Source organism: Lithobates pipiens, unplaced genomic scaffold, assembly GCF_037356315.1.
Source record: "Lithobates pipiens isolate NorthernLeopardFrog02 unplaced genomic scaffold, aLitPip1_a1.2 Scaffold_3, whole genome shotgun sequence".
Classification (NCBI taxonomy): domain Eukaryota; kingdom Metazoa; phylum Chordata; class Amphibia; order Anura; family Ranidae; genus Lithobates; species Lithobates pipiens.
This window is the reverse complement of record NW_027507790.1, coordinates 90,589,140-90,612,132: the sequence shown is the minus strand read 5'-3', so window position 1 is coordinate 90,612,132 and position 22,993 is coordinate 90,589,140. Positions and strand designations below refer to the sequence as shown.

The window sequence follows — 22,993 nt, the reverse complement described above, 5'->3', positions numbered from 1 at the left end:
GAGGGAAAAGAGAGAGAGGAACAAAGGATGGAGGACTTAAAAAAGGAACTAGAAAAGATAAAAAGGCAATTAGGGAAGAAGGAGGAAATGTTAAAAGAAGCGCAGGATAGGATTATAGCGCTGCCCCCCACCACTACAAGAAGCCATACAAAAGAGACACATATTCCCAAAACTGAGGAGTCAGGTCCAATTAGTAAAAAAGGGACATCATCCATAGAAGAGGAAACTGAGAAAGAAGCAGTAGGGGCTTCATTCAAAGCACCTTTGATGACCATAGGGGACACCGAAGTGCATATACCATTACCTTTGGGTACACTCTCCAAAATAAAAGAACTATGTCCCAATCCCAAGAAGTATCCACGAGATGCAGGTACCTTTCTGGCAAAATATAGTGCAGGCACAGGGCTTGACAAGGATGACATAAAAGGTATTCTTAGCATTGTAGACCCAGACAGCCCAGAAGTAGCCCCTGTAGACGACCTATGGACAGCCCATATCCAGACCGATAAGGATTGGATATCCTTTTGGAAAGGCATGGGAGGTCATTGGTCCAAATTATACAAAGGACCATCTGCACTCCAAGAACTGATCCTAGCCAAGCAGGGACCTAAAGAGAAATTCTATGATTACTGTACCAGAGTATACTCCCTATGGAAAGCTGTAGATGGGGCCACACCACAATTATTTACCACTACCATCATGTCGGGAGGCGATCCCAAAGTGACGCAATTGCTCAAATTCACAAACCCCAAATGGGCGGAGCAAGCACCAGATGAATTTATGAAGGACGCCAGGTCCAGAGAGACTTCAGGGGTCTTTGAACAAAAAGGGGGAATTTTCCCCTCCTTGACACAAACACAAACCCTAGTCACACCTGAAACCTCATCCTCACCACCGCACCTCATGGTCATGCAGCCCTACCCACCTGACCAAGGATGTTTTAATTGTGGGGAACAGGGACATTGGAAATCACAGTGCCCATATAGACAGAGGGTGAGCTATCCAAGGGGCAGGGGAAGGGGGTACAACACTGCTAATCGCCCCCCCCCCTCACACTACAAGGTACCCCCAATACCCGCAACCTCCCCAAACACCATCTCAAAACCATGCGCTCGCACAGCCACCCTACACCCCAACCTCTAACACACCTCCCCCTCGAATCCCTATGCAGTGGCCGTCTACCCGACAAACACACCCCCAATAGGGATGCCTAGAGTATGTCCCTTCCCTCAGTCTGGTGTGCCACAACCTATCATGGAAGAGTCTACCACAAGTTATATTACGCGTAGACAACCACATAGTGTGTTTCCTGCTTGATTCAGGTGCCACTTTTAGCTCATTAAATGATGAGAGGTATGACACACCACTGTGTACTGAGGGACACTCTATTGGAATAAATGGGACATCGGTTACTCATTCTGTCACCCCGCCTTTACCAGTCTCTACCCCGGATGGACTAGAGCTATGTATGCAGAGTTTCGCTGTCCTGACTTCCTGTCCAGTATCCCTAATGGGCAGAGATTTACTGTCCCAGTTGAACATTATCATTAAGTTTGACAAAGACGGCTCCCTCACTGCGAGTTCCCCTCTTTGTGACTTACACAGCCCAAAAAGACATGCACACAGGAGTTTCTTTCTAATGATACCTTCCTCCCTTGACCATCACACAATTTGGGCAGAAAACAAAGGTAGTGTGGGCTTTATTAATTGCACACCATATGCACCCCAAATGCGATCAGATGCGGGGATACAATATCAAAAACAGTATCCCCTACCCCCAGAGAAAGTCAAAGGCATCTCCCCTCAAATTAATGATTACATATCAAAAGGTATCCTGAGACCAATCATCAGTCCCTGGAACACGCCCATTTACCCCGTAAAAAAGGCCAGTGGGGAGTGGAGACTTGTACAAGACCTAAGGGCAGTTAACAAACAAGTGATTCCACTTCCACCCCTAGTCTCAGACATCACTTTTATCTTCTCATGTATACCGGCACATTCTCTATGCTACACAGTGATTGATTTAGCAAATGCCTTCTTTAGCATTCCCATTGCGGAAGAGGCCCAGCCTATGTTTGCCTTCTCCTGGACGGAGGGCCAGTTGACGGGTCAGTTAACCTGGACACGCCTGCCTCAGGGGTATGTTGATAGTCCTGCTGCCTTCTCTATGGTACTCAATGAGACTGTCACGTCTTGGACGCCTGAGCGAGGGTCGGTGCTAATACAGTATGTGGACGACTTGCTCCTGTGCAGTCGTACTGCTGAAGATTGTGCGGTCGATTCCACATCTCTGTTGAACCATCTAGCCCACATCGGGCATTTAGCATCCAGAAAGAAGATACAGTGGTGTATGCCACAAGTGGAATACTTGGGGTGCATACTGAAAGGTGGAACAAGGATGGTCTCCCCCAAACGCGCCGCAGCCCTACAAGCTCTGAGCCCCCCAAAAGACAAGGCAGCCCTGCTCTCATTCTTGGGCGCTGTGGTGTATTGCCGCCAGTGGATCCCTGACTGTTCTCATTATGATGGCATACTAAGAGAGGCCACCGCCTCAACAGCACCTAGGCAGGTTGATTGGACAGAGGAACGGCTTAAGGCCTTCCAGGTCCTATTGAACAGTTTGTCATGTGCACCCGCCCTGGGGTTGGTAGACTATGGTAAAGCTTTTCAACTATACTGTGTAGTCTCGGGGACCTCTTTTGCCGCGGTTTTGACACAACAGCATGGAACAGGCTACCGCCCTGTCTCCTACCTATCTAAAAAACTCCCCCTTCAGGTTCAAGGCATGCCATCATGCCTTCAGAATTTAGCCGCTTGTGCTATGGCCGTACAAGATGCCAACAAGATGGTCTTGGGACACCCGATGACGCTTTACACCACACATTCTGTCACCCACCTCATACAGAACATGAACACCCAACACATGACCTCACAAAGACTCAGTGGATATGAGATTTCCCTCATGAACACAGACAATCTGTCTCTCAAATATGTTCCCGCCAACAACCCTGCCGTCCGTCTCTTGCACTCCATGTTACGCCTACCACAAGACCCAGACCAGTTTCATGACTGTATAACACAAGTGGAGTCTATCACATCACCAAGACCAGACCTCACCGACGTACCGATTACCAATGCAGACGATGTTTTTGTGGACGGTAGTTGCTCCCGTCCCTCTGATTCCACCTTCCAAACAGGATATGCAATAGTCCAGTTGCCGAACAAGGTATTAGAAGCCAAACCACTGCCCCCCTCTTCGGCTCAGGTGGCTGAACTAGAAGCCCTCACCAGGGCCTGCATTTTATTTACAGATAAGAAGGTGAACATTTACACAGACAGTAGATATGCATTTGGGGTGGTGCATGACTTCGGAGTAATATGGGCAAAAAGAGGTTTTAAAACAGCAGATAATAAACCTATTTCCAATGCTACCCAGATTCAGGCACTTCTTCGGGCTATTTTGCTCCCAAAAGAGGTGGCAATAATTAAAGTAAAAGCACATTCTTCAGATAATAGCAAACTTTCCAAGGGAAATGCTTTAGCTGACCGAGAAGCGAAAAAGGCAGCCCAGTCCTCCACCCAGGAGCCCACCCCCACGTCCATGTACTTTAAGGATCATTTCACCTGTCCTAACTTTAAATCTGTAGTGGCACAAATGCAATCATTAGCCACTGAGGAAGATGTCTTGTATTGGGTGAAGGCTGGCTTGACCAAAGACCCAGAGGGTCTGTGGTCAAAAGAGGGGAAGATATTGGGAATACCTGAGGCAAGCAGTATTCTAATTCTCTCCTACCTTCATGGTCCAGGACACATAGGTGCCGTCCCTTTAGCCACTATGTACACCAAATCTTTCTGCACAAACGCCTTGAATAAACAAGTCAAACTCCTGACCACAAGTTGCCTTACCTGTGCTCAAAACAATGTGCAGGGCAAACGGCATGGCCTACATGGTCATCTACCCCCACCAATAGGTCCCCTTACAGATTTACAAGTAGACTTCACACACATGCCAAAACAAAAGGGGAGCCTAAAATTCCTGTGCGTTGTCGTAGATACATTTTCAGGCTGGGTTGAAGCCACTCCCTGTGCAGGTGAGACAGCCAATATAGCAGCAAAATGCTTGCTGAATAACTGGATTTGTAGGTTTGGCATACCAACATCTATTTGGTCAGATAGGGGACCTGCATTCAGCTCTTCCGTTACCCAGGCTGTGGCTAAATTGTTAGGGCTGCAATGGAAACTACACATCCCCTATCACCCTCAAAGCGCAGGGGTAGTGGAAAGAATGAATAGAAATATAAAGGATAAATTGAAAAAGGCCACAGGGGGCACAATGAAGGGATGGCTTGATCACCTCCCTTCTGTGCTATTCCAGATTAGGACGACACCCCACGCTAGAACGAAACTTTCACCTTTTGAAATTTTGATGGGAGTCCCCGCAAACATAGAACTACCCCCATTAGACCAAGACACTGATATTGACATTTATTCCCAACAGGAAATGTACGTGAAAAACCTGGTAAGTATGCTTCATGAAACGAACGAACAAGTTTCTGTCACCTTTTCTCCTATTTCCACAGAGCCAACACACCCCTTCATCCCAGGAGATCAAGTGCTAGTCAAGCAACTGGCCCACAAAAAGAGGATCGGACCAATCTACTCTGGACCTTGGAAGGTTGAAAAGGTGTCCAGAACTGCGGTCCTGACTGACCAAGGAAACACCTGGATCCACGCCAGCAGGCTGAAAAAGTGCCCACCGCTTCCCACAACCCCCGACCCCCCACCTATTGAAGAAGAACCCGACCCACCCGAACAGCTACCGGAACTGCAAGAGATTCAGGAAGGCATTGGACAATTAACCCTTGAAACCCTACATGATAGCGAAGAAGAAGGACAAGCATAAGAACTTGTAGAAATGTTTTTACCTTCAGTGTCAGGGAAGGCTGTATGCCTTTGGGGTAATCTGGTACTACTTGTATTCCTGCCCACATGGTTTATAGCCAACTGTATATATCATCCAGAAGACTTAGGTCTATTAAAAGGGATATGTGGACCACCTAAGATGAATAATACCCCCGGCCAAAGACATATTAGAAGTATTATACCCGTTAATGAGTCACCTAAGGGACTGACTGACAAGATGTTATTACTAAAATTCAAATATAGCTATGCTCAAAAATCCGGTTTTGAGAAATGCTGGATTTGCAGCAAGCTACATCCCAGTACAGCTAGAATCCCTCTCATGGCAGTCCCCTTGAATTTTACCCCCCTCCTTAATGGAACACCCCCTATTGTCCTAACGAATGTTACTAGGACCCTTCCAAATAAAACCCTCACTTTCCAAATTATAGGTAGAAGCCACTTCCCAGACTGGTGTTTCCGACTGGGAAACACCACAGATGGAGCCGAGGTTTGCAAACAAACAAAACTTAACATTTCAATGACATCGCTTAACAATCCTTCTTTCTTCCATACTTCAGATCCCACCCTAAATGCCACCTTTTTAGACTTTCTTAGCTCCAGTACCAAGACTACAATACACCAATTAATGTCAATTCTGATACTCTCTGGCCTTTCTGATACTCTTAGGAACGTGTTCCATAAACGGCCCCTAGCTCTAGGAAATACCATATATATATGCTGCGGCAAACTCTGTCACCCCTGGATCCCAACCAAACCCCAGGGGTGGTGTTACCTTGCAGCCCTGGTTCCTATCATGGGGGTATTAGGGGATAACAAGGGAAGTCACCTCCTTGAAGCTAGCATGCATCCTAGATATCCCCTTAGACACCGTAATAAACGAGAATTGTTTTTAGAAAAAGATATGGCCTGGGCATGGTTCCCTTCCTGGACAGGATGGGGAATTGACCTAATGAAAAGATTAAATAATTACACTGGCATAATTGATGAGATTCTGGAGGAAAATTCTGATGACATAACCAAACTAAATCTAGAAACTAGGGCAATTAGGAAGCAACTAGAACTACATGAGTTGGCTATAGAAAGTATGAGTGCAGCCCTTACTGGCCTCTGTGAGACTACTGAGGATTATGAGTGCTGTACCTGGATTCATAATACCAGCATCGAAGTCCCAGACTATTATGACGTTATTGCCCAACACAGGGAAGAGGTAAATAAACTACAGAAAGAGGCACGGAACATAGGAAAAAACTGGGATCCCTTCTCGAGCAGTTTTAGTTTTGGGGGATTAATATCTTGGCTCCGAAATGCTGCCATGACAATTGTCACTGTGATTCTCTTCATTCTATTTTTATATGCCTGTTATAAGATAATCAAATGTTTATGTAAAAAGGGAAACACGGCCGCTCCGAAGGATCTGAAACTCACTTCCATTGTTAAGGATCCAACGGTATGGTATAAAAACCAAGAGCACAAGGGTTCGGAGTATGAAGCCTGTGCTATTAAATTAGAAAAGGAATGATCATTATGTAAATCACAGAATGATCAAAGGGAGGATTATAAGGGAATACTTATTGAAATTACCAAAAGATATACTAAGTCGAGTACCAATATGCTTAGGCTTGCATTTCAATAGGTTCAGAATTAAGACACAAGCATACTGGCTTACGTGACAAACTATATAGATAACGTGACTAAATGACAGATAGCTGTATGTTTCTCCAGAGGGTCTATGTAAGATATTGATATCTCAGGAAAATATCTGCCTGTGTTTTCTTCTCTGAACATTATTGAAAGGCACAAAGCTAAGATAAGGACTGGTTACGCAAGAATATGGTCAGTCAGTAGATGCTGAAAGGGCAAAATAACTGTCAGGAGATTGTATTAACCTTTGACTTACATTTCAGGAAAGAACTAATGTCATGAGTTAAGAAATTGACGATGTATGTGTAAATCACCCGATTGGCCCCTCACAGGGCAGGGCTTTGTGAAATACCATTTAAAAGAAGGTCCACTTTCCATTAAACCCTGTAATCTTCACCACGTACAAATGGAGTGTATGTGTATTGATTAACCGCCGGCGTTTGGGACCTCCATTGAGCCACTCCAGCCTAGGCTATCCAGGGGAATCTAGAAGACGAACACCTTACAGTTACTGAGTTGGGAAGGACATTGGCGAGTCATCCACACTTTTCCGGTACCTCAAAGGAAACGGGAAACGTTCCAGGTACAATAGTGCAAAAAATTAACACATATATAAATATTTTATATATGTGTTCATTTATTGCACTTTTGTCACTTTCCACTGTTAGGAAAGATGTTTTTTTTCACTATTGGAGATTTTTTATATGTTTCTTTTTACATTGGTATAGTGTATGACTTTGGAAGACGCAGCATATATATTTATCTATCCACAATTGTTTCTTAGTTTCCTAAACTGAAAGGAAACCAAAATGTCAGTATGAAAACAAACCTGCTCTTCTAAACCAAAAATCCAGGATAATTTGTTGCCTGTGCCCACTCTGCTTTAAAGCTAATGTCCAGGTTTCCTGGGCTAATGGCCCAAATTAGCTATTTCCTTCACTAATAGCACCCACTGGGGCGTGCTGTTGTAGCCTCAGCTACATACCTTATACAGCACCATGTAGTAGGTGCGAGAGGAGACCATCCTTTCTCACATCCAGAACAAAATAGAGTCAGTTTAAGTGGCACTCAGCTATACATAGGCAGCTTTGTATTCTATTAATGATTACAAAGCTTCCTCTGATTAGCCGAGTCAGAGATTTCAACAACATCAGTCTGCCCTTCTGACTCAGCCAATGAGAGGAAGCTTTACTACAATAAATAATATGTTACCCCAACATTTCATATTCCTGATATGTGCCTGCTTTATCATGTACGTGTATGAAAAAGTATCCTGCTCACTTTGTATTGCTTTTTTTCCAAAATCCCTGATGTTCCTGCCAGATTATGCTGGCAACCACCCCCCTCGTTTACAAGGTAAGGGTTCACATATACTTTAACACTGTCAATTTGTTAGCACTTCAGTATCTATGATTTACACCAGTTCCAGTGTTGTGCTATTCACAGGGCACAGTACATTGATGATGTTTTTGCTGTGCTCTGTGACTGGCACTGCAGAGTGAGGTGGTGGGGGTACAACATCAGAACTGGTGACAATTATAGACACTATTTTAATGTATTAGGGAGCCAGGAGTGCAGCTTTCCACTGTACTCAGTGGAACTTAAACAAGTTCCTGAAGTAATAACACATTGACTGTGGTGATTTGAGCATTAAATAATAGTGTTGTGTTGTAAAATTTATATTGCCATCAAAACTAGGAATTGATAATAATCTGGACTTGTTAAATTGCTAATAAAAATTAAAGAGGTGGATATACCTTTTTACAGTACTTTTTACATTTGTCACTCTCTATTGTCGCCACATCTAGTACAGAACTACAGAAGGCACAGCACAGTTTTGTATGATGTTCCATGCTGTTGTTCACTTCATCTGGATCAATGTGTGCTGCCAAAGGAGTTTGATACATAAACAAAATATGCTGTCTGTTTATATTCTCAGGCTCCCCATGTTTGTATGAGTTTCCTTCCAAGAGCAAGCTGAAAGTTAAAATGATTCTGACCAAACTTGCCCTAGAGTAACTATGCATTATCTCACTTAATGACAATGATAGGGAATCAGAACATTAGACTGTAATCTCCGCCTGGAGCAAGTGCCAAGATGAGTGTGTCTATATACCTTGTAAAGAGCTACATATTATGTCAGCACTATATAAATCTGCAAAATATAAATAAATGTCACTAAAATCAGTTTGCAGAGCCCTTTAATGACCTGTATGAGTAGGACAAAATGTATATGTCCTACCGTGCAAAGTTAAAATCACATATGTCAGGTCTCACCAATCCCAAAGAGTATCTGTACCTGCAGTCTTGCATGTACTGGATAAACACAGGTCAGTGCAAGGACACATAGAACACAATAGTTTTCTATGTGCCTCATTCACATCACAACATTGTGTACACGTGAAGTTCAGTAGGTTGCATTTAAATGCAATATATATATATATATATATATATATATATATATGCATTTTAACACCATGCACAACAGTGTATGCCAACACAACTTAACTGAAGTACATAGGAGAAAAAAAAATTTTTTGTAAATAATGTAAAAGGAAAAGAAGACTGCAAAATGTTCAGTGGTTAAACTTTGAAATGCATGCCAACGCATATAAATGCAATGCAACAACCATAAAACCACAACACAACATGCATACAAATACACGCAACTACATGTTGCAGCAATTGCATGTTCAGTGTGTTGTAGTGTATTTTTTACATGCAGTATGATGTGAAAGGACCCTTAAGTTTTATGCACACAAGTAGAAAAAAATGCCTCTTTTAAAGAATTTTTTTTTCCCATTCACCTCCCTCTGGATCCAGCTCTATTACAGCCAACGTAGCTATGCACTTCGAATATGCATGTTTGTATATTAAAGAAGCATTCAGCGGCATAAAAAAGCACTGAGAATAAATGAATATTCTAGCTAATAAAATGAGTTTATGTACATATGAGTCTAAACACCATACACCTGTAAACATGCATAAACAGACACAACAACAAAGGAGCTTTTTTACTCTGGATTTTTCTGCCAGCCACTGGCAGAAAGAGCAAGCGTAGAGAGCAGTATTATTTATTTGCCTATGTGCATGAAGTCTAATGGTGCACCATCTTATCTACATTTGCCAGAGAATATTGAAAACATAGCATTGTCACCTTGACCCTCGGGAAATCTACCACCGGGAGCTGGCCTGGGTGCTGATCTTCCACTAGCTGCAAGAAAAGGTTATTGAAAGAACTCAAATTTTCATATTTCAAAATAAATTATTAAAAAGCAGTACTGCCAATACTGAGCATAGTTTAATACTGCCCACGGTAGATAAATACATTAGTGAGCACATAAAAACTTTTTTTTTTTTTAAGGTTGTTATTAAAAAGCAGAACGCAGCATAGATATACATGTGTACATGTGTACATACTGTATACGCCTTGGAAAAAGGTAAAGGAATAAACCCTACTTAACCACTTAACGAAATGAAATTTGGTGTTTACTGGTTTAAAATAGTTTTTTTTTGCTAGAAAATTACTTAGAACCCCCAAACATTCTATATTATTTTTCGAACACCCTAGAGAATAAAATGGTGGTCGTTGCAATACTTTCTGTCACGGTCCTAAAAGCGCACTTTTTTTTGAAAAAATACACTTTTTTGAATTAAAATCTAAGACAACAATAAAGTTAGGCCAATTTTTTTTTATATTGTGAAAGATGATGTCACACCGAGTAAATTGATACCCGATGTGTTGTTTAAAGTTGTATGTTTTGAGTTACAGAGGAGGTCTAAGGCTAGAATTATTGCTCTCGCTCTAACAATCGCAGAGAAACCTCACATGTGTGGTTTGAACACAGTTACATATGCGAGCGCTACTCACATATGCGTTCACTTCTGTGCACGAGCTCGTCGGGATGGGGCAGGTTAAAACTTTTTTTTTTTACTTTTTTTTTTTTACACTGTTCTTTAAAAAAAAATGGTATCACATTTATTTCCATTATAAGGAATGTAAACATCCCTTTTAATAGAAAAAAGCATGGCAGGACCTCTTAAATATGAGATCTGGGGTCAAAAAGACCTCAGATCTCATATTTACACTAAAATGCAAAAAAAAATGTAATTTGAATTAATTTTTTTTAAATGTTCCTTTAAGAGCTATGTCCCTTAAGAGCTATGTTTTAACGTCGCTACTGATAAAGTGATATCGCGGTGAATCTGCCCCAAAGACCAATTTTATCTGAAGGCCAACTGCCTGCTCTTAAAGAGAATACCAGGGTTATGGTAGCTAGCTGTTACCATAACAACAATATTCCTCTTTAACAGCCGACGTATAACGACGGTGGATAGTCAGCAATAGGGATGAGCTTCGTGTTCGAGTCGAACATACGTTCGACTCGAACATCGGCTGTCCGCCCGTTCGGCGAATTCCGAACGTTATGGACCGTTCGCGCCAAATTCGTGTGGCGCTCACGGCCCACAATGCACTGCGTCATCGCAGTGCATTGCTGGCTCATGATTGGCCAAGCATGCACTGTGACCCATGCTTGGCCAATCACAGCGCCAGCAGCGAGGAGAGCCATGATTGGCCACAGGCAGGATGCCTGTGGCCAATCATAGCTCAGGCTGTGTAGTACACGGCCAACACTATATAAGGCCGCCAGCGCGGCGGCCTAGTGTAGTGTGTTGGCGTCTGAAGCAGTTAGTGGGTGTTCTGTGTACCTTCAACACAGTACACACCGATCGTTATCGGCCGATTTTCGATCTTGCTCTTCTGTAGTGGTTGTTGTCTGTGTGCCCTGACCACAGTATACACCGCTATATTCGCCTCACCTATATAGCTAGTGATCTATCTTTTATAATAGAGCTTGCAGTCAGTAGTGTTAGGAGCTTGTGTGTGCTGTCTGCATGCTCTGTACCCAGTACACACCGCTATATCCACCTACATAGCTCTTCTCTATTTGAGCCCACTTGCCATCTGCAGGAGTTATTGGAAGTTGTGTGTGCCTCCAGCACAGCAGTATACATCTGTATATACCCCTTTATCTCTGGTGTTCTATAATAAAGGCATCTGCAGGAGTTAGTGGGTTTTTTGTGCCTCCAGCACAATATACACCTGTATCTACCCTTTATTGCTGTTCTCTAATAGAGGCATCTGCAGGGCTTAGTGGGTGTTGTGTGACTCAATTACAGTATACCCCTTTATCTCTGGTGTTCTATAATAAAGGCATCTGCAGGAGTTAGTGGGTGTTGTGTGACTCTAGCACAATATATACCTGTATCTACCATTTATTGCTGTTCTCTAATAGAGCCATCTGCAGGGCTTAGTGGGTGTTGTGTGACTCCATTACACTGCTGTTTTACCCATCTCCCTTCAGGCCATTACCATGTCTGGAAGGCCAGCAAGGAGAGGCAGACAGGCCCAAGCCAATAAAAGAGGGCAAGCAGGCTCTGTGTCTAGAGACAACAGTGCTGGTCGTGGACGCGGTGCATTGTCATCAGCACGTGGCCATGGGACACGCTTGCCCTTCTTTTCAGCAGCTGGACATGTTGAACCACAACATGCCAACGACTTGGTAGAGTGGATGACCAAGCCCTCTTCATCCTCCTCATCCTCTCTCACCCAGTCTCAGGGTACTAGCAAAGCAGCTGCCAACGCATCGTCTTCCCTCCTCTCAATGTCATCATCAGTGACTCCTTCCCTAGACCCACCACGTCCTCCTGAGGAGTCTCCTGAACTCTTTGAGCACAGTGTTGGGTACATGCTCCAGGAGGATGCCCAGTGTTTTGTGGGCTCTGATGATGACACTCAGCTAGAGGAAGGCAGTAGCGTGAGCGCAGAGAGAGGGGATGCTCAAGAAGGACAGCAATCTGGCAGTCATGTTCCACAAGCTGCAGCATACTGCCAGGTTTGCTACAGCGATGAAGAGGGAGGGGATGATGAGGGCACTGACTCCACGTGGGTGCCTGGTAGGAGAGAGGAGGAGGAGGAGGAGGAGGAGGAGGAGGCACATGTCCAACGAGGCAGGATGCCCTCCGGGGGCCAGCTTAGGAGCAGCACACCGACTGAATCACACCGCAGAGCTCCGCCTGTGCAGGGCGCTGCCTCTGCGCGTTATTCTAAAAGTTCTTTGGTGTGGGCCTTTTTTCAGACGAGTGCATCAGATCACACCGCTGCTATTTGCAACATATGTCTCAAGCGTATCTCGCATGGCCAAAACATCAGCCGCTTGGGCACCACATGCTTGACCAGACATATGTTGACCTGCCATGCAGCTCGTTGGCAAGCGTACCTCAAAGACCCACACCAAAGAACAAAGCGGACCTCTCCTTGCTCCTCATCAGCTGGCATCTCCAACCCCACTAGACCTTCAGTCCTCTCTGAAACCTGCTCTGAGAGGAATGAAGGTGTAGAATTAGGTGTGTCACAGCCAAGTGCTTCCGGGAACTCTGCTAGCGGTACACCCACGTCCGATTATAGCAGGCAAATGTCCCTGCCCCAGCTGCTGGACCGGCGAAAGAAGTTCCCTCCCAGCCATCCACATGCCCAGCGGTTGAATGCTAGCTTGGCTAAATTGCTAGCACTTCAACTGCTGCCTTTTCAGTTGGTAGACTCGGCCCCCTTCCGTGAGTTTGTACAATGTGCGGTTCCTCAGTGGCAGGTCCCCAAACGCCACTTTTTCTCACGGAAGGCGATTCCGGCTCTCTACCGGCATGTGGAAGGCAATGTCCTTGCCTCGCTGGACAGGGCGGTCAGCGGTAAGGTGCATATTACGGCTGACTCATGGTCCAGCAGGCATGGACAGGGACGTTACCTATCTTTCACGGCCCATTGGGTCACTCTTCTGGCAGCTGTGAAGGATGCAGGACAAGGTGCAGTAGTGTTGGAGGTTGTTCCGCCACCACGCCTCCAAAATGCTACTATTGGTTGTGACACACCTCTCTCCTCCACCCCCTCCTCTTCTTCTTCCTCCATGGCCTCTTCCAGTGCTCTGTCCTCAGAACCAGCGGTGCTCCGTAGGCGTTCTAGGGGCTATGCAAGTACGCAGGCAAAACTATGCCATGCTGTGCTTGCGCTGGTTTGTTTGGGGGACAGGAGCCACACTGGGGCAGATGTTTTGTCAGCTCTGCAGGGGCAGGCCGAGAGGTGGTTGACGCCACGCCAGCTTAAGCCAGGAATGGTGGTTTGTGACAATGGCACCAACCTCCTCTCCGCCCTCCGACAGGGACAACTGACCCATGTGCCCTGTGTAGCTCACGTCCTTAACCTGGTGGTGCAGCGGTTCTTGGGCAGGTACCCCGGCTTACAGGATGTACTGAAGCAGGCCAGGAAAGTCTGTGTGCATTTCCGCCGATCATTTAATGCCTGTGCTCGGCTGGCTGAGCTCCAAAAGGAGTTGAACCTGCCCAAGAACCGCCTTATATGTGACATACCCACCAGGTGGAACTCAACGTTGGCCATGCTGCAGCGGCTGCACACGCAACAGAGGGCCATCAATGAGTACCTGTGCGACTACGGCACCAGGACAGGGTCAGGGGAGCTCGGTTTTTTTCTCACCACGCCAGTGGGGCATGATCAGGGATGCATGTACTGTCCTGTCACCGTTTGAGGAGGCCACAAGGATGGTGAGCAGTGACAGTGCATGCATCAGTGACACTGTACCTCTTGTCCACCTCTTGGAGCATATGCTGCGTGGAATAATGGACAGGGCACTTGAGGCAGAACAGAGGCAGGAAGAGGAGTACTTCCTTGCCTCTCAAGGCCCCCTTTATCCAGACAGTGTTCCTGCTGTGCCACCCATCACACAGGAAGAGGATGAGGAGGAGGAAGAGGAGGAGGAGGATGATTGTGTCAGCATGAAGGTGGAGGCTGGCACTCAGCATCAGCAGCAGCAGCAGCAGCAGCAGTCTTGTAGGGATGATTTACAGTCCCAAGAAACACGTGGACTTGTACGTGGCTGGGAGGAGGTAGCTGCGGATCATGTTGCCCTTAGTGACCCAGAGGACTCCGGACCGAATGCCTCAGCTAACCTACGCTGCATGGCCTCCCTGATCCTGCAAAGCCTGCGGAAGGATCCTCGTATTCTTCGGATCAAGGAGAGGGACCATTACTGGCTGGCCACTCTCCTTGATCCACGGTACAAGGGTAAGGTTGCCGACCTTATCTTGCCATCGCAGAGGGAGCAGAGGATGAGACATCTCTGGGAGGCCTTGCAGAAAGGTCTGTGCAACGCGTTTCCAGAGACTGGGAGGTTACAAACTCCTGGTCCTGGACAACGTGTTGCTGAGGCATCGGTCAGAAGGAGCGGTGGAGAAGGTGGCCGTCTGACTGATGCTTTCAGACAATTTTTTAGTCCGGAGCCCCAAGGTATGATTAGTTCCAGCAACCATCGCCAGCGTCTGATTTACATGGTGCAGGAATACCTAGGGGCAAGGTCAGACTTGGACACCTTTCCCACCGAAAATCCTCTGGCTTACTGGGTCTTGAGGATGGATCACTGGCCAGAACTTGCACAGTATGCAATTGAGCTACTGGCCTGTCCTGCATCCAGCGTTCTTTCGGAACGCACCTTCAGTGCTGCTGGTGGCTTTGTTACCGATCACAGGGTGCTCCTGTCCACCGAATCAGTTGATCGACTGACCTTCATCAAGATGAATCAGTCTTGGATCACCCACAGCTACCAAGCACCTGAAGCTGATGTAACTGAATAATTTTTTTTGAAATATCACATCCCTTCAAGACTGCCTATGCTGATGCTGAGTGACTGTCCTGTTATGTTGATTGTCTATCCTCTTTCTCCTCCGCTGATATGTTGGAAGAACATTTCTGGTTCTGGGTGATGCCATCAGCCCAATTTTTCTGCCCCTGTTTAACAGGGGCGTTTAAGTACAATTTTTGATGCAATGCTTTGCAGCAGGGCTAATTCCTGCAATAAAACTAGAGTATATGGGAGAGGTTGCAGTGTCGTGGCACCAGCACCAGTGCCTAAGGCCCAATTTTTCTGCCCCTGTTTAACAGGGGCGTTTAAGTACAATTTTTGATGCAATGCTTTGCAGCAGGGCTAATTCCTGCAATAAAACTAGAGTATATGGGAGAGGATGCAGTGTCGTGGCACCAGCACCAGTGCCTAAGGCCCAATTTTTTTGCCCCTGTTTAACAGGGGCGTTTAAGTACAATTTTTGATGCAATGCTTTGCAGCAGGGCTAATTCCTGCAATAAAACTAGAGTATATGGGAGAGGTTGCAGTGTCGTGGCACCAGCACCAGTGCCTAAGGCCCAATTTTTCTGCCCCTGTTTAACAGGGACATGTAATTACAATTCTTGATATAATATTTCACAGAAGGGCCCGTTCCTGTGCCCACCCAGAGTAACTGTGAGGACATAGTGTTGTGGCACCAGCACCACAACCACCAAAGGTCAATTTTTCTACCACTGTTCAACAATGGCATGTAATTACAATTCTTGATATAATCGTTCACAGCAGGGCGCTCCAGCGCCCAGCAAGAGTCAATTTGAGGGCTTACAATGTTGTGGCAAAACCAACACCTTGTTCCGCCATTTCTGCAGAGCATATAGGGCAGGCCCCTACTTTCAAACATCCAACTTACAAACATCTCCTACTTGCAAACGGAAGGAGACAACAGCAAGTGAGATGAAAAAAGATGGACGAGAAAACAAATTATACAGGGGTGATAACCCTTTCCTTGTTCTCCAAAAAGCTTCAAAATTGTTTTTTTGACTGGAGCTACACTTTAAAAATGTACCAGTTGAAAATTACAAACAGATTCAACTTAACACAACAAACCTACACAGTCCCTGTCTTGTATGCACCGCCTGTATACTGCTGTTCTGAGTATATAAGGCCTGGGGGCCACACGCATTTCCTTTTTTTAATATGGGTACAGGGTTCCCCTTGATATGCGTACAAGACCCAAAGGGGCTGGTAATGGGCAGGGAGGGCTACCCATGCCATTTTTCTCAATGGTTTTCAACCATTTTGCAGGAACCAGATATAACATTAAAACCGCAAGCAGTTTTCAATGATGTTATTTCTGTTTAATGTCATTTTGTGCAGGGACTGTTCTAAACACAGGAAACACGTGGCACTTCACAGGCATACTACAGACACCCCCCAGGCACCATATTTAAAGGAATATTTCACTTTTTTTTTTTCACTTTAATCATCAGTGCTCCCGCCAAAACGGCCATTTTTAAAAACATTTTAGGCATTGACCCATGTCCCCTGGGGCAGGAGCCAGGTCCCCAAACCCTTTTTAGGACAGTATCTTGAATATTAGCCGTTAAAATTAGCACTTTTAATTTCGAACGTTTGAGTCCCATAGACGTCAATGGGGTTCTAAAGTTCGTTCGAATTTGGGGTCCGTTCGAAAGTTCTGGTGCGAACCGAACTGGGGGGTGTTCGGCTCATCCCTAGTCAGCAAGTGGTAAATAAGGCATTAGAAGGCGCAAAGGGGTGAATTCACTAATGTTTACTGCATGACACTGTCACTTGACTTGTATCCATAAATTATCGCATGCGTTAAAAAAAGTCCAATTCACAACATCAACAAAAAAATTATTATGGGCTATTTATCGCAAAATGAAAAATGTGTCAGTAATCATGGGCCAAAAAAACATGCGGTAAACTCTTAAGTCCAATTCACAAATGGAACAGAGAGTAAAAAAAAATGCAAATATGCAATATTTATCACCAGGGTTTTGCTGGCGGTATCACATGTGGTAGGAGTAGCCCCTGCCCCAAAGCACTCCCATGTTGAGGACATGTGGCCTGGTAAGGTTCAGGAGTGGGGGGGGCAGTACTTGTCCCCTTTTTTTCCTGGCCTGCCGGGCTGCATGCTTGGGTATGGGTCTGGTCTGGTATCTTTTTTTTCTCATAATTTTTCATTGCTGGCATGTTTTCTTTACATTCAGCTGTCAGTGGGGAGCCCGCGGACAACTGATGAGTCACCTGTTAAGGATGCGGCGGCCGGCTTCTGGGCCCACTCCTTAGCAGCCAGCTCAGTGCAATAAATTACTGCATGAAAATATGCGGTAATTACCGCATTATTGAAACTTTACCTTAGTATTTATTTAACACACAATTCTTGGTGAATTGAACATTTGCACATTTGTTTCCATATGCTTTATTTTATCGCATTTTTTGCATTATTTGATTATTGGATTGCCTACATCCTAGGTGAATACAGTGGTCCAATAATCTAAATTATGATTTTTTTGAGATCCCCAAACCATAAGACATGATCTTTATCTAGTAGTATAAATACAAACGTTTAGGGTCTCAACATGGTAGGCAAAAGTTGGTTGCCTCCTGAAAACTTTACATTCTTAAATAGGAAACAGACCAGGCAAAAGACAGGGAGCTTCTTATCTAGATGTATGTATGCCTTTCTTTGTAGCTCTTATTGCTTCACTTTTGTCTTGAGTTTTCTCATTATCTCATTACAAATTCTGACTAGTTTACATGCTGTGAGAATGTCAGATTTTTCTTAAAGCGGTAGTAAACCCGCAACTTTTTTTTTTTTTTTAAACCTGCAAAGCAAAAGGCATAATGAGCTAGTATGCACCGCATACTAGCTCATTATGAAATACTTACCTTAGAACGAGGCCCCGACATCTGGCCCGATCCACGCCGAGGGAGCCGACATGCTCCCTCGGCGTTTCTTCCGGGTATCGCGGCTCCGGCGCTGTGAGTGGCCGGAGCCGCGATATCGTCACTCCCGCGCATGCGCGCGGGAGATTTCAGTCCGGCCGGACGAGCGCTGCCGGATTTTCACGGAGAGAACCCCCTTGTGCGCATGCGCTGCTGCAGTCAGCGGCGCATACCGAGGGGAATATCTCCTAAACCGTAAAGGTTTAGGAGATATTTTTTTTACCTACAGGTAAGCCTTATTATAGGCTTTCCTGTAGGTAAAAGTTAAAAAATTGACCATACAACCACTTTAAATAAGGCTGTTAAGAATGTAATTTTTTACTTAAATCTCCATAATTATGAGAGAAATGCTTGGCTAATTATATAATGTTACTTCTAAAAATATGACCATCATGCATAGTTCCTCATTCTGTCATGGTCCATATATTGTGTATGCATCGCTCCCAACTGTCCCTGATTTTGAGGGGCTGTCCCTGATTTGTCCCTCTGTCCCTCTTCCCCCCTCATTTGTCCCTCATTTTGGTCTGATCTATATAGTTGTATATTAAATGCACTTTTTATCTTTCAAAAAATGTTTCCTATTATTATCACCCCTGAAGAAGGAATATATCGATGTAAAATTCGTTTCTGAAACATGTTGGGTCCATGCCATCTGAATCAGCCTGCCAGCCTTTGTGTGGTTTGGTTGATGCTTTTACTTGACAACGAGTTTGGGTCATTGTATTTTATCCTCTTACATATCTTTATAGGGCCGCAACTAGCGATTATTTTCATAAACGATTAGTTGGCCGATTATTGTTTCGATTAATTGGTTTATAACCTTTAAAAAAAAAGTGGGTCAAATTGACGTTCATTTTCAACCACAGTGACAGGAAAATTTAGAAATAATAGAATACTTCTTAGTCAAAGGAATTTTCAGACAGTGTTTGTGGTTTTCATTCAGAAATGACATTCATTTTAAAAACAGAATGTTAAAAACAAGTGAAAATTTCAAACAAAATTCTTTCATTCAGCGAATGTACAAAGATTTTTCGTCTGAATATTCTCATCTGAAAATTGATCTGTGTGGCCAGCATAAGGCTCGGTACACACCTATGCAGTTTGCTTTTGATCTGTTTCTGCAGTGCTTTTTGCTGTGTGTTTTGATTTTTGCGCACGTGATTTTAATGCAATTTGCATTTTTGCCTTTTCTTTGGGCAGATTAAAAAACACAAATTTCTGCAAAAACGCATTACATGCTTTTCTGCAGCTTCTCCAAGTAAAGTATATTGAACCAATAAAGCACCATTTTGCGTTAAAAGTCCCTGACCCTTTCAGATGTGAACGTGTCTCATAGGAAACCATGTAAATGAACTGTAGTACGTTTCTGCAAAAAGCACCAATAAACATATAGATGTGAACCAGGTCTAAGATGTTTAGTAACATAATGGGGTTAAAAAACGAAAATTAGCCCTTTATAGTAGAAAAAAGCAGATAATCACTACTGTAAGGGGTTCATTTACTGTAGAACAGTGAAAGTAATATTTACAGTAGCGATTATTTGCTCTTTTTGTGCTATAAAGGGCTCATTTTAGTTTTTTTTTAACCCCATTATGTTACTGGTCGATTAATCGATTATGAAAATAGTAATCGATTTATTTCATAGTCGATTAGTTGTCGATTAATCGATTAGTTGTTTCAGCCCTATATATTTACAATATTCATCAATGTACGATTTTAGGCTTTTTTATTCATTGTGCATTATGCAACATACATTTCTTTTCCTTTTGATTACTATAATAAAGTTGGCACCTTTCTGCCCATTTATATATATTTGCTAATTGAGTTTTGACTTTGATACTATATTACTGCCATATAAAGTCCAAAGGGGCATAATGCACTAATGTGTATGTTTCTCTATACAATGTTATTAGGATGTTGGCAGTAACAACGCATTAATCAATCTCTCAAGACTTTTTCTCCTTTCCCATTACTAAACCTTTCATCCAAATTCTAAATTGCTGCATTTGTAAACTTTAAAAGCCAATACAAACGAATAGTAGTGGTAAAAAAAAAAAAAAGCCCTTGCGGATTTAATTAACCTTATTTTTGATACATTTCCTTTAAGGGGGTGTGGCATGGGGTATATCCTATGTCTACATATGTTTTCAAGTAGGTGTCCCTCATTCCCATCTCAAAATGTTGGGAGGTATGTGTATGGTCAATAGTATTATACCTTGCTGGGCAGACTGTAGGTTGGAGCTTTGGTTTGCAGGAGGACCAGGTCTAGCAGCCTGAGAAGCTGGAGGACGTTTACCACCTGAAAAATCAATTAAAACAGATATACATTTTTAACTTTACAAAAAATGTAAGTTCACTTATAGTGGCATAAGCAGGTTCATGATCACACAGTTTTTTATAAGAGATTAGCAATATGGCTTGATTGGGTTTCTACCTCCATTCCTTTGCTGATTGAATAATTATGGCACAAAGTCACACTGAAAAGTTATCTTTGGGGTTTCCCTCTTGTAACCAAATGCCCAATGTAAGATTGAAATGTAAAGAAGACGGATTGGCTCACATTCCTTCCTCTCCCTTCCTGAATAAATTCTTGGTATGGAAACCAGCATGGTTTCAAGGTCTCCTTGACTCCTTCACTTGGCTGCTTAACTATGATAGGATAGGCAGCCTAGTGGCTAAATGAAAGCGCTCGCACAGCAGGCTGACAACACTGCAACATGAAGTGCTACTAGAGGCAGGCTCTCCAAGTAAAAAACTTTACAACAGGAGAACAAAATGACTTGTTTATGAAAACTGTATGGAGTGTAGCATGAGGGCAAACATACTGAAAAAAATATTATTTACAGTACATACACCATAAAGAAGCTTTGGGAAAATGCTAGGTTTCTTTGTCAGATGTATATATATATATATGTTCGTGTATCTCTTAGTTCGGGGGTTGGCAATCCATTAATTGAGGGTAGGTGACAGGTAGACCATGATCCTTTCTTGCTGACTCCCAGAATCTGGACAGGAGGAGCAGAGGGGATGGCCTTTACTGGTTTCCTTCTTTGAAAGCCACCTCTTCCTCTAGCATTCTGCTGCACGAGGAAAGAGGATAGGTAGCAGTAAATGCTGCCCCTCCTGTCCCTGTTCCTCTTCTTTTGGCTGCTCATCCCTCCCCATGTGCTCCCACTACGCCCCATCCCCTGCAGTGCTGCCAGCTTCCCTCTTCTCCACTTCCACCAGCTGCTGCGTGGGATGTTTCAAGATGGAGATTAAGGGAGATTAAGGGAGGGGGCCAGTAAATATGCAATTTACCAACTCTTACCTTTTCTGAATGAACAGAGTGAGTGATCTGTACTGATCACTCACTGTGTTCATTCATAACTGTTGTGATTGAATAGGAAGCACACAGCACTTCCCATTTAATTACTGTCCAGTGCAGCTGAGGCTGCTGAGAAGGGGACTTGGGCATCTCTGTCCTCAGTCCCCTTCTCTTTTTCAAAAGCGAGACCTTAGGGGTCTGTTTACACATTAGACCCCTGATATTTCACCAAAGACCCCTAAAAAGCTTTTAAAAACCATAAATATAATATTGTAAAAAATAATAAAAAAATGACTGTAAAAAATAATTAAAATAAACAACTGACACCATCAACTGCCCTACTGATACCAGTCTTAGCCCTGCTGACACCAACCTCTGCCCCCCTGACAAAGTCCACTGCACCGCTGACATGTCCACTGCTCTACTGACTGACACCATTTACTGATCTACTGACACCATCCACTGCCCTACTGCCACAACCATCTGCCCTACTGTCACTGTTGACTTTTAAGGTAGTACACGTTTATAGTGACGTTTATTTTATTATATTTTAGTTTTCCTTAATTTATAGTTAGACCTTTATAGTTGATTTCATTTAAAAAAAAGGGAGCTGAACCCCAATGATCTTTGATGTTACGGTAGATTTACACCTCTCAAAGGTTACCTACCTCTGCCTTAGTGGTTTGGAACAGAATGTTCTTAGCTGCAGTAATGCATAATGCTGACAAAGAAACCCAGTATATTCTAGAAGCCTGCTTCATTAAAGGTAATGTCCACCTTTTAAAAAAATAATAATAAATGGACATATTGCAGCAAAAAAATGTGCATTTATTATAATTTTTTTGCCAAATCGCAGACATAATAAATCAGAAGCAGAAAGTGAAAGTAATTGTTTTGTTCCGGCCACGACCTAAAAGTGAGTAACAATTTATATAATAATCTTTGTTGAAATAACATAATGTGGGGGGTGTGGCCAGCACATGACCTGAATGGACGCCTAAGGAGAGAATCCCTTTTTCCCCCTGCCAGCATGAGGTAGCAGACAAGATGGCGCTGGGCCAAGCGGCCCCTGCTACTTCTCACACCATGATCATTACACAGACCTGCCTGAGGAGACTCCCATGGCTGCGGGGGGTGCAGAAGGCCATCTATCCCCTTCCAGGGTGGACTCACTCAGCCCATCATGCTGCAGCCCAGCAAAGGCATGCCTAAAGCCGGATCTTACTATCCAGGAACAGGAGGTAAGCCACAATGTTGATCCCCAGGCTCCAGTCTGACCTAAATATCACCAATAGCCTCATTCCCCACTACAAACCAGCCAGTAATGGACACCCAACTTAGAGAGATGCTATTAATGCTTAATAACTCACTTTATGCTGACATTCTCACACTGACCAGGCAATTTACCAGGGAAGATTAGTCACTGGTAGACAGAGTCCATACTATACAGGAATCTATGGGA

General features: G+C 43.9%; 1 protein-coding gene across 1 annotated transcript in view; it reads right to left on the bottom strand.

Moving 5' to 3' along the window:
* Positions 1 to 22,993, bottom strand: part of RPH3A (rabphilin 3A) — a 396,706-nt gene that overhangs the window by 78,018 nt on the left and 295,695 nt on the right. Inside the window, exons 9-10 of the mRNA XM_077462038.1 lie at positions 20,440 to 20,523; positions 9,722 to 9,778 (exon numbers count right to left, since the gene is read on the bottom strand). Of these exons, the coding sequence (XP_077318164.1) occupies positions 9,722 to 9,778; positions 20,440 to 20,523 (141 nt within the window). The remainder of the gene's footprint in view (positions 1 to 9,721; positions 9,779 to 20,439; positions 20,524 to 22,993) is intronic.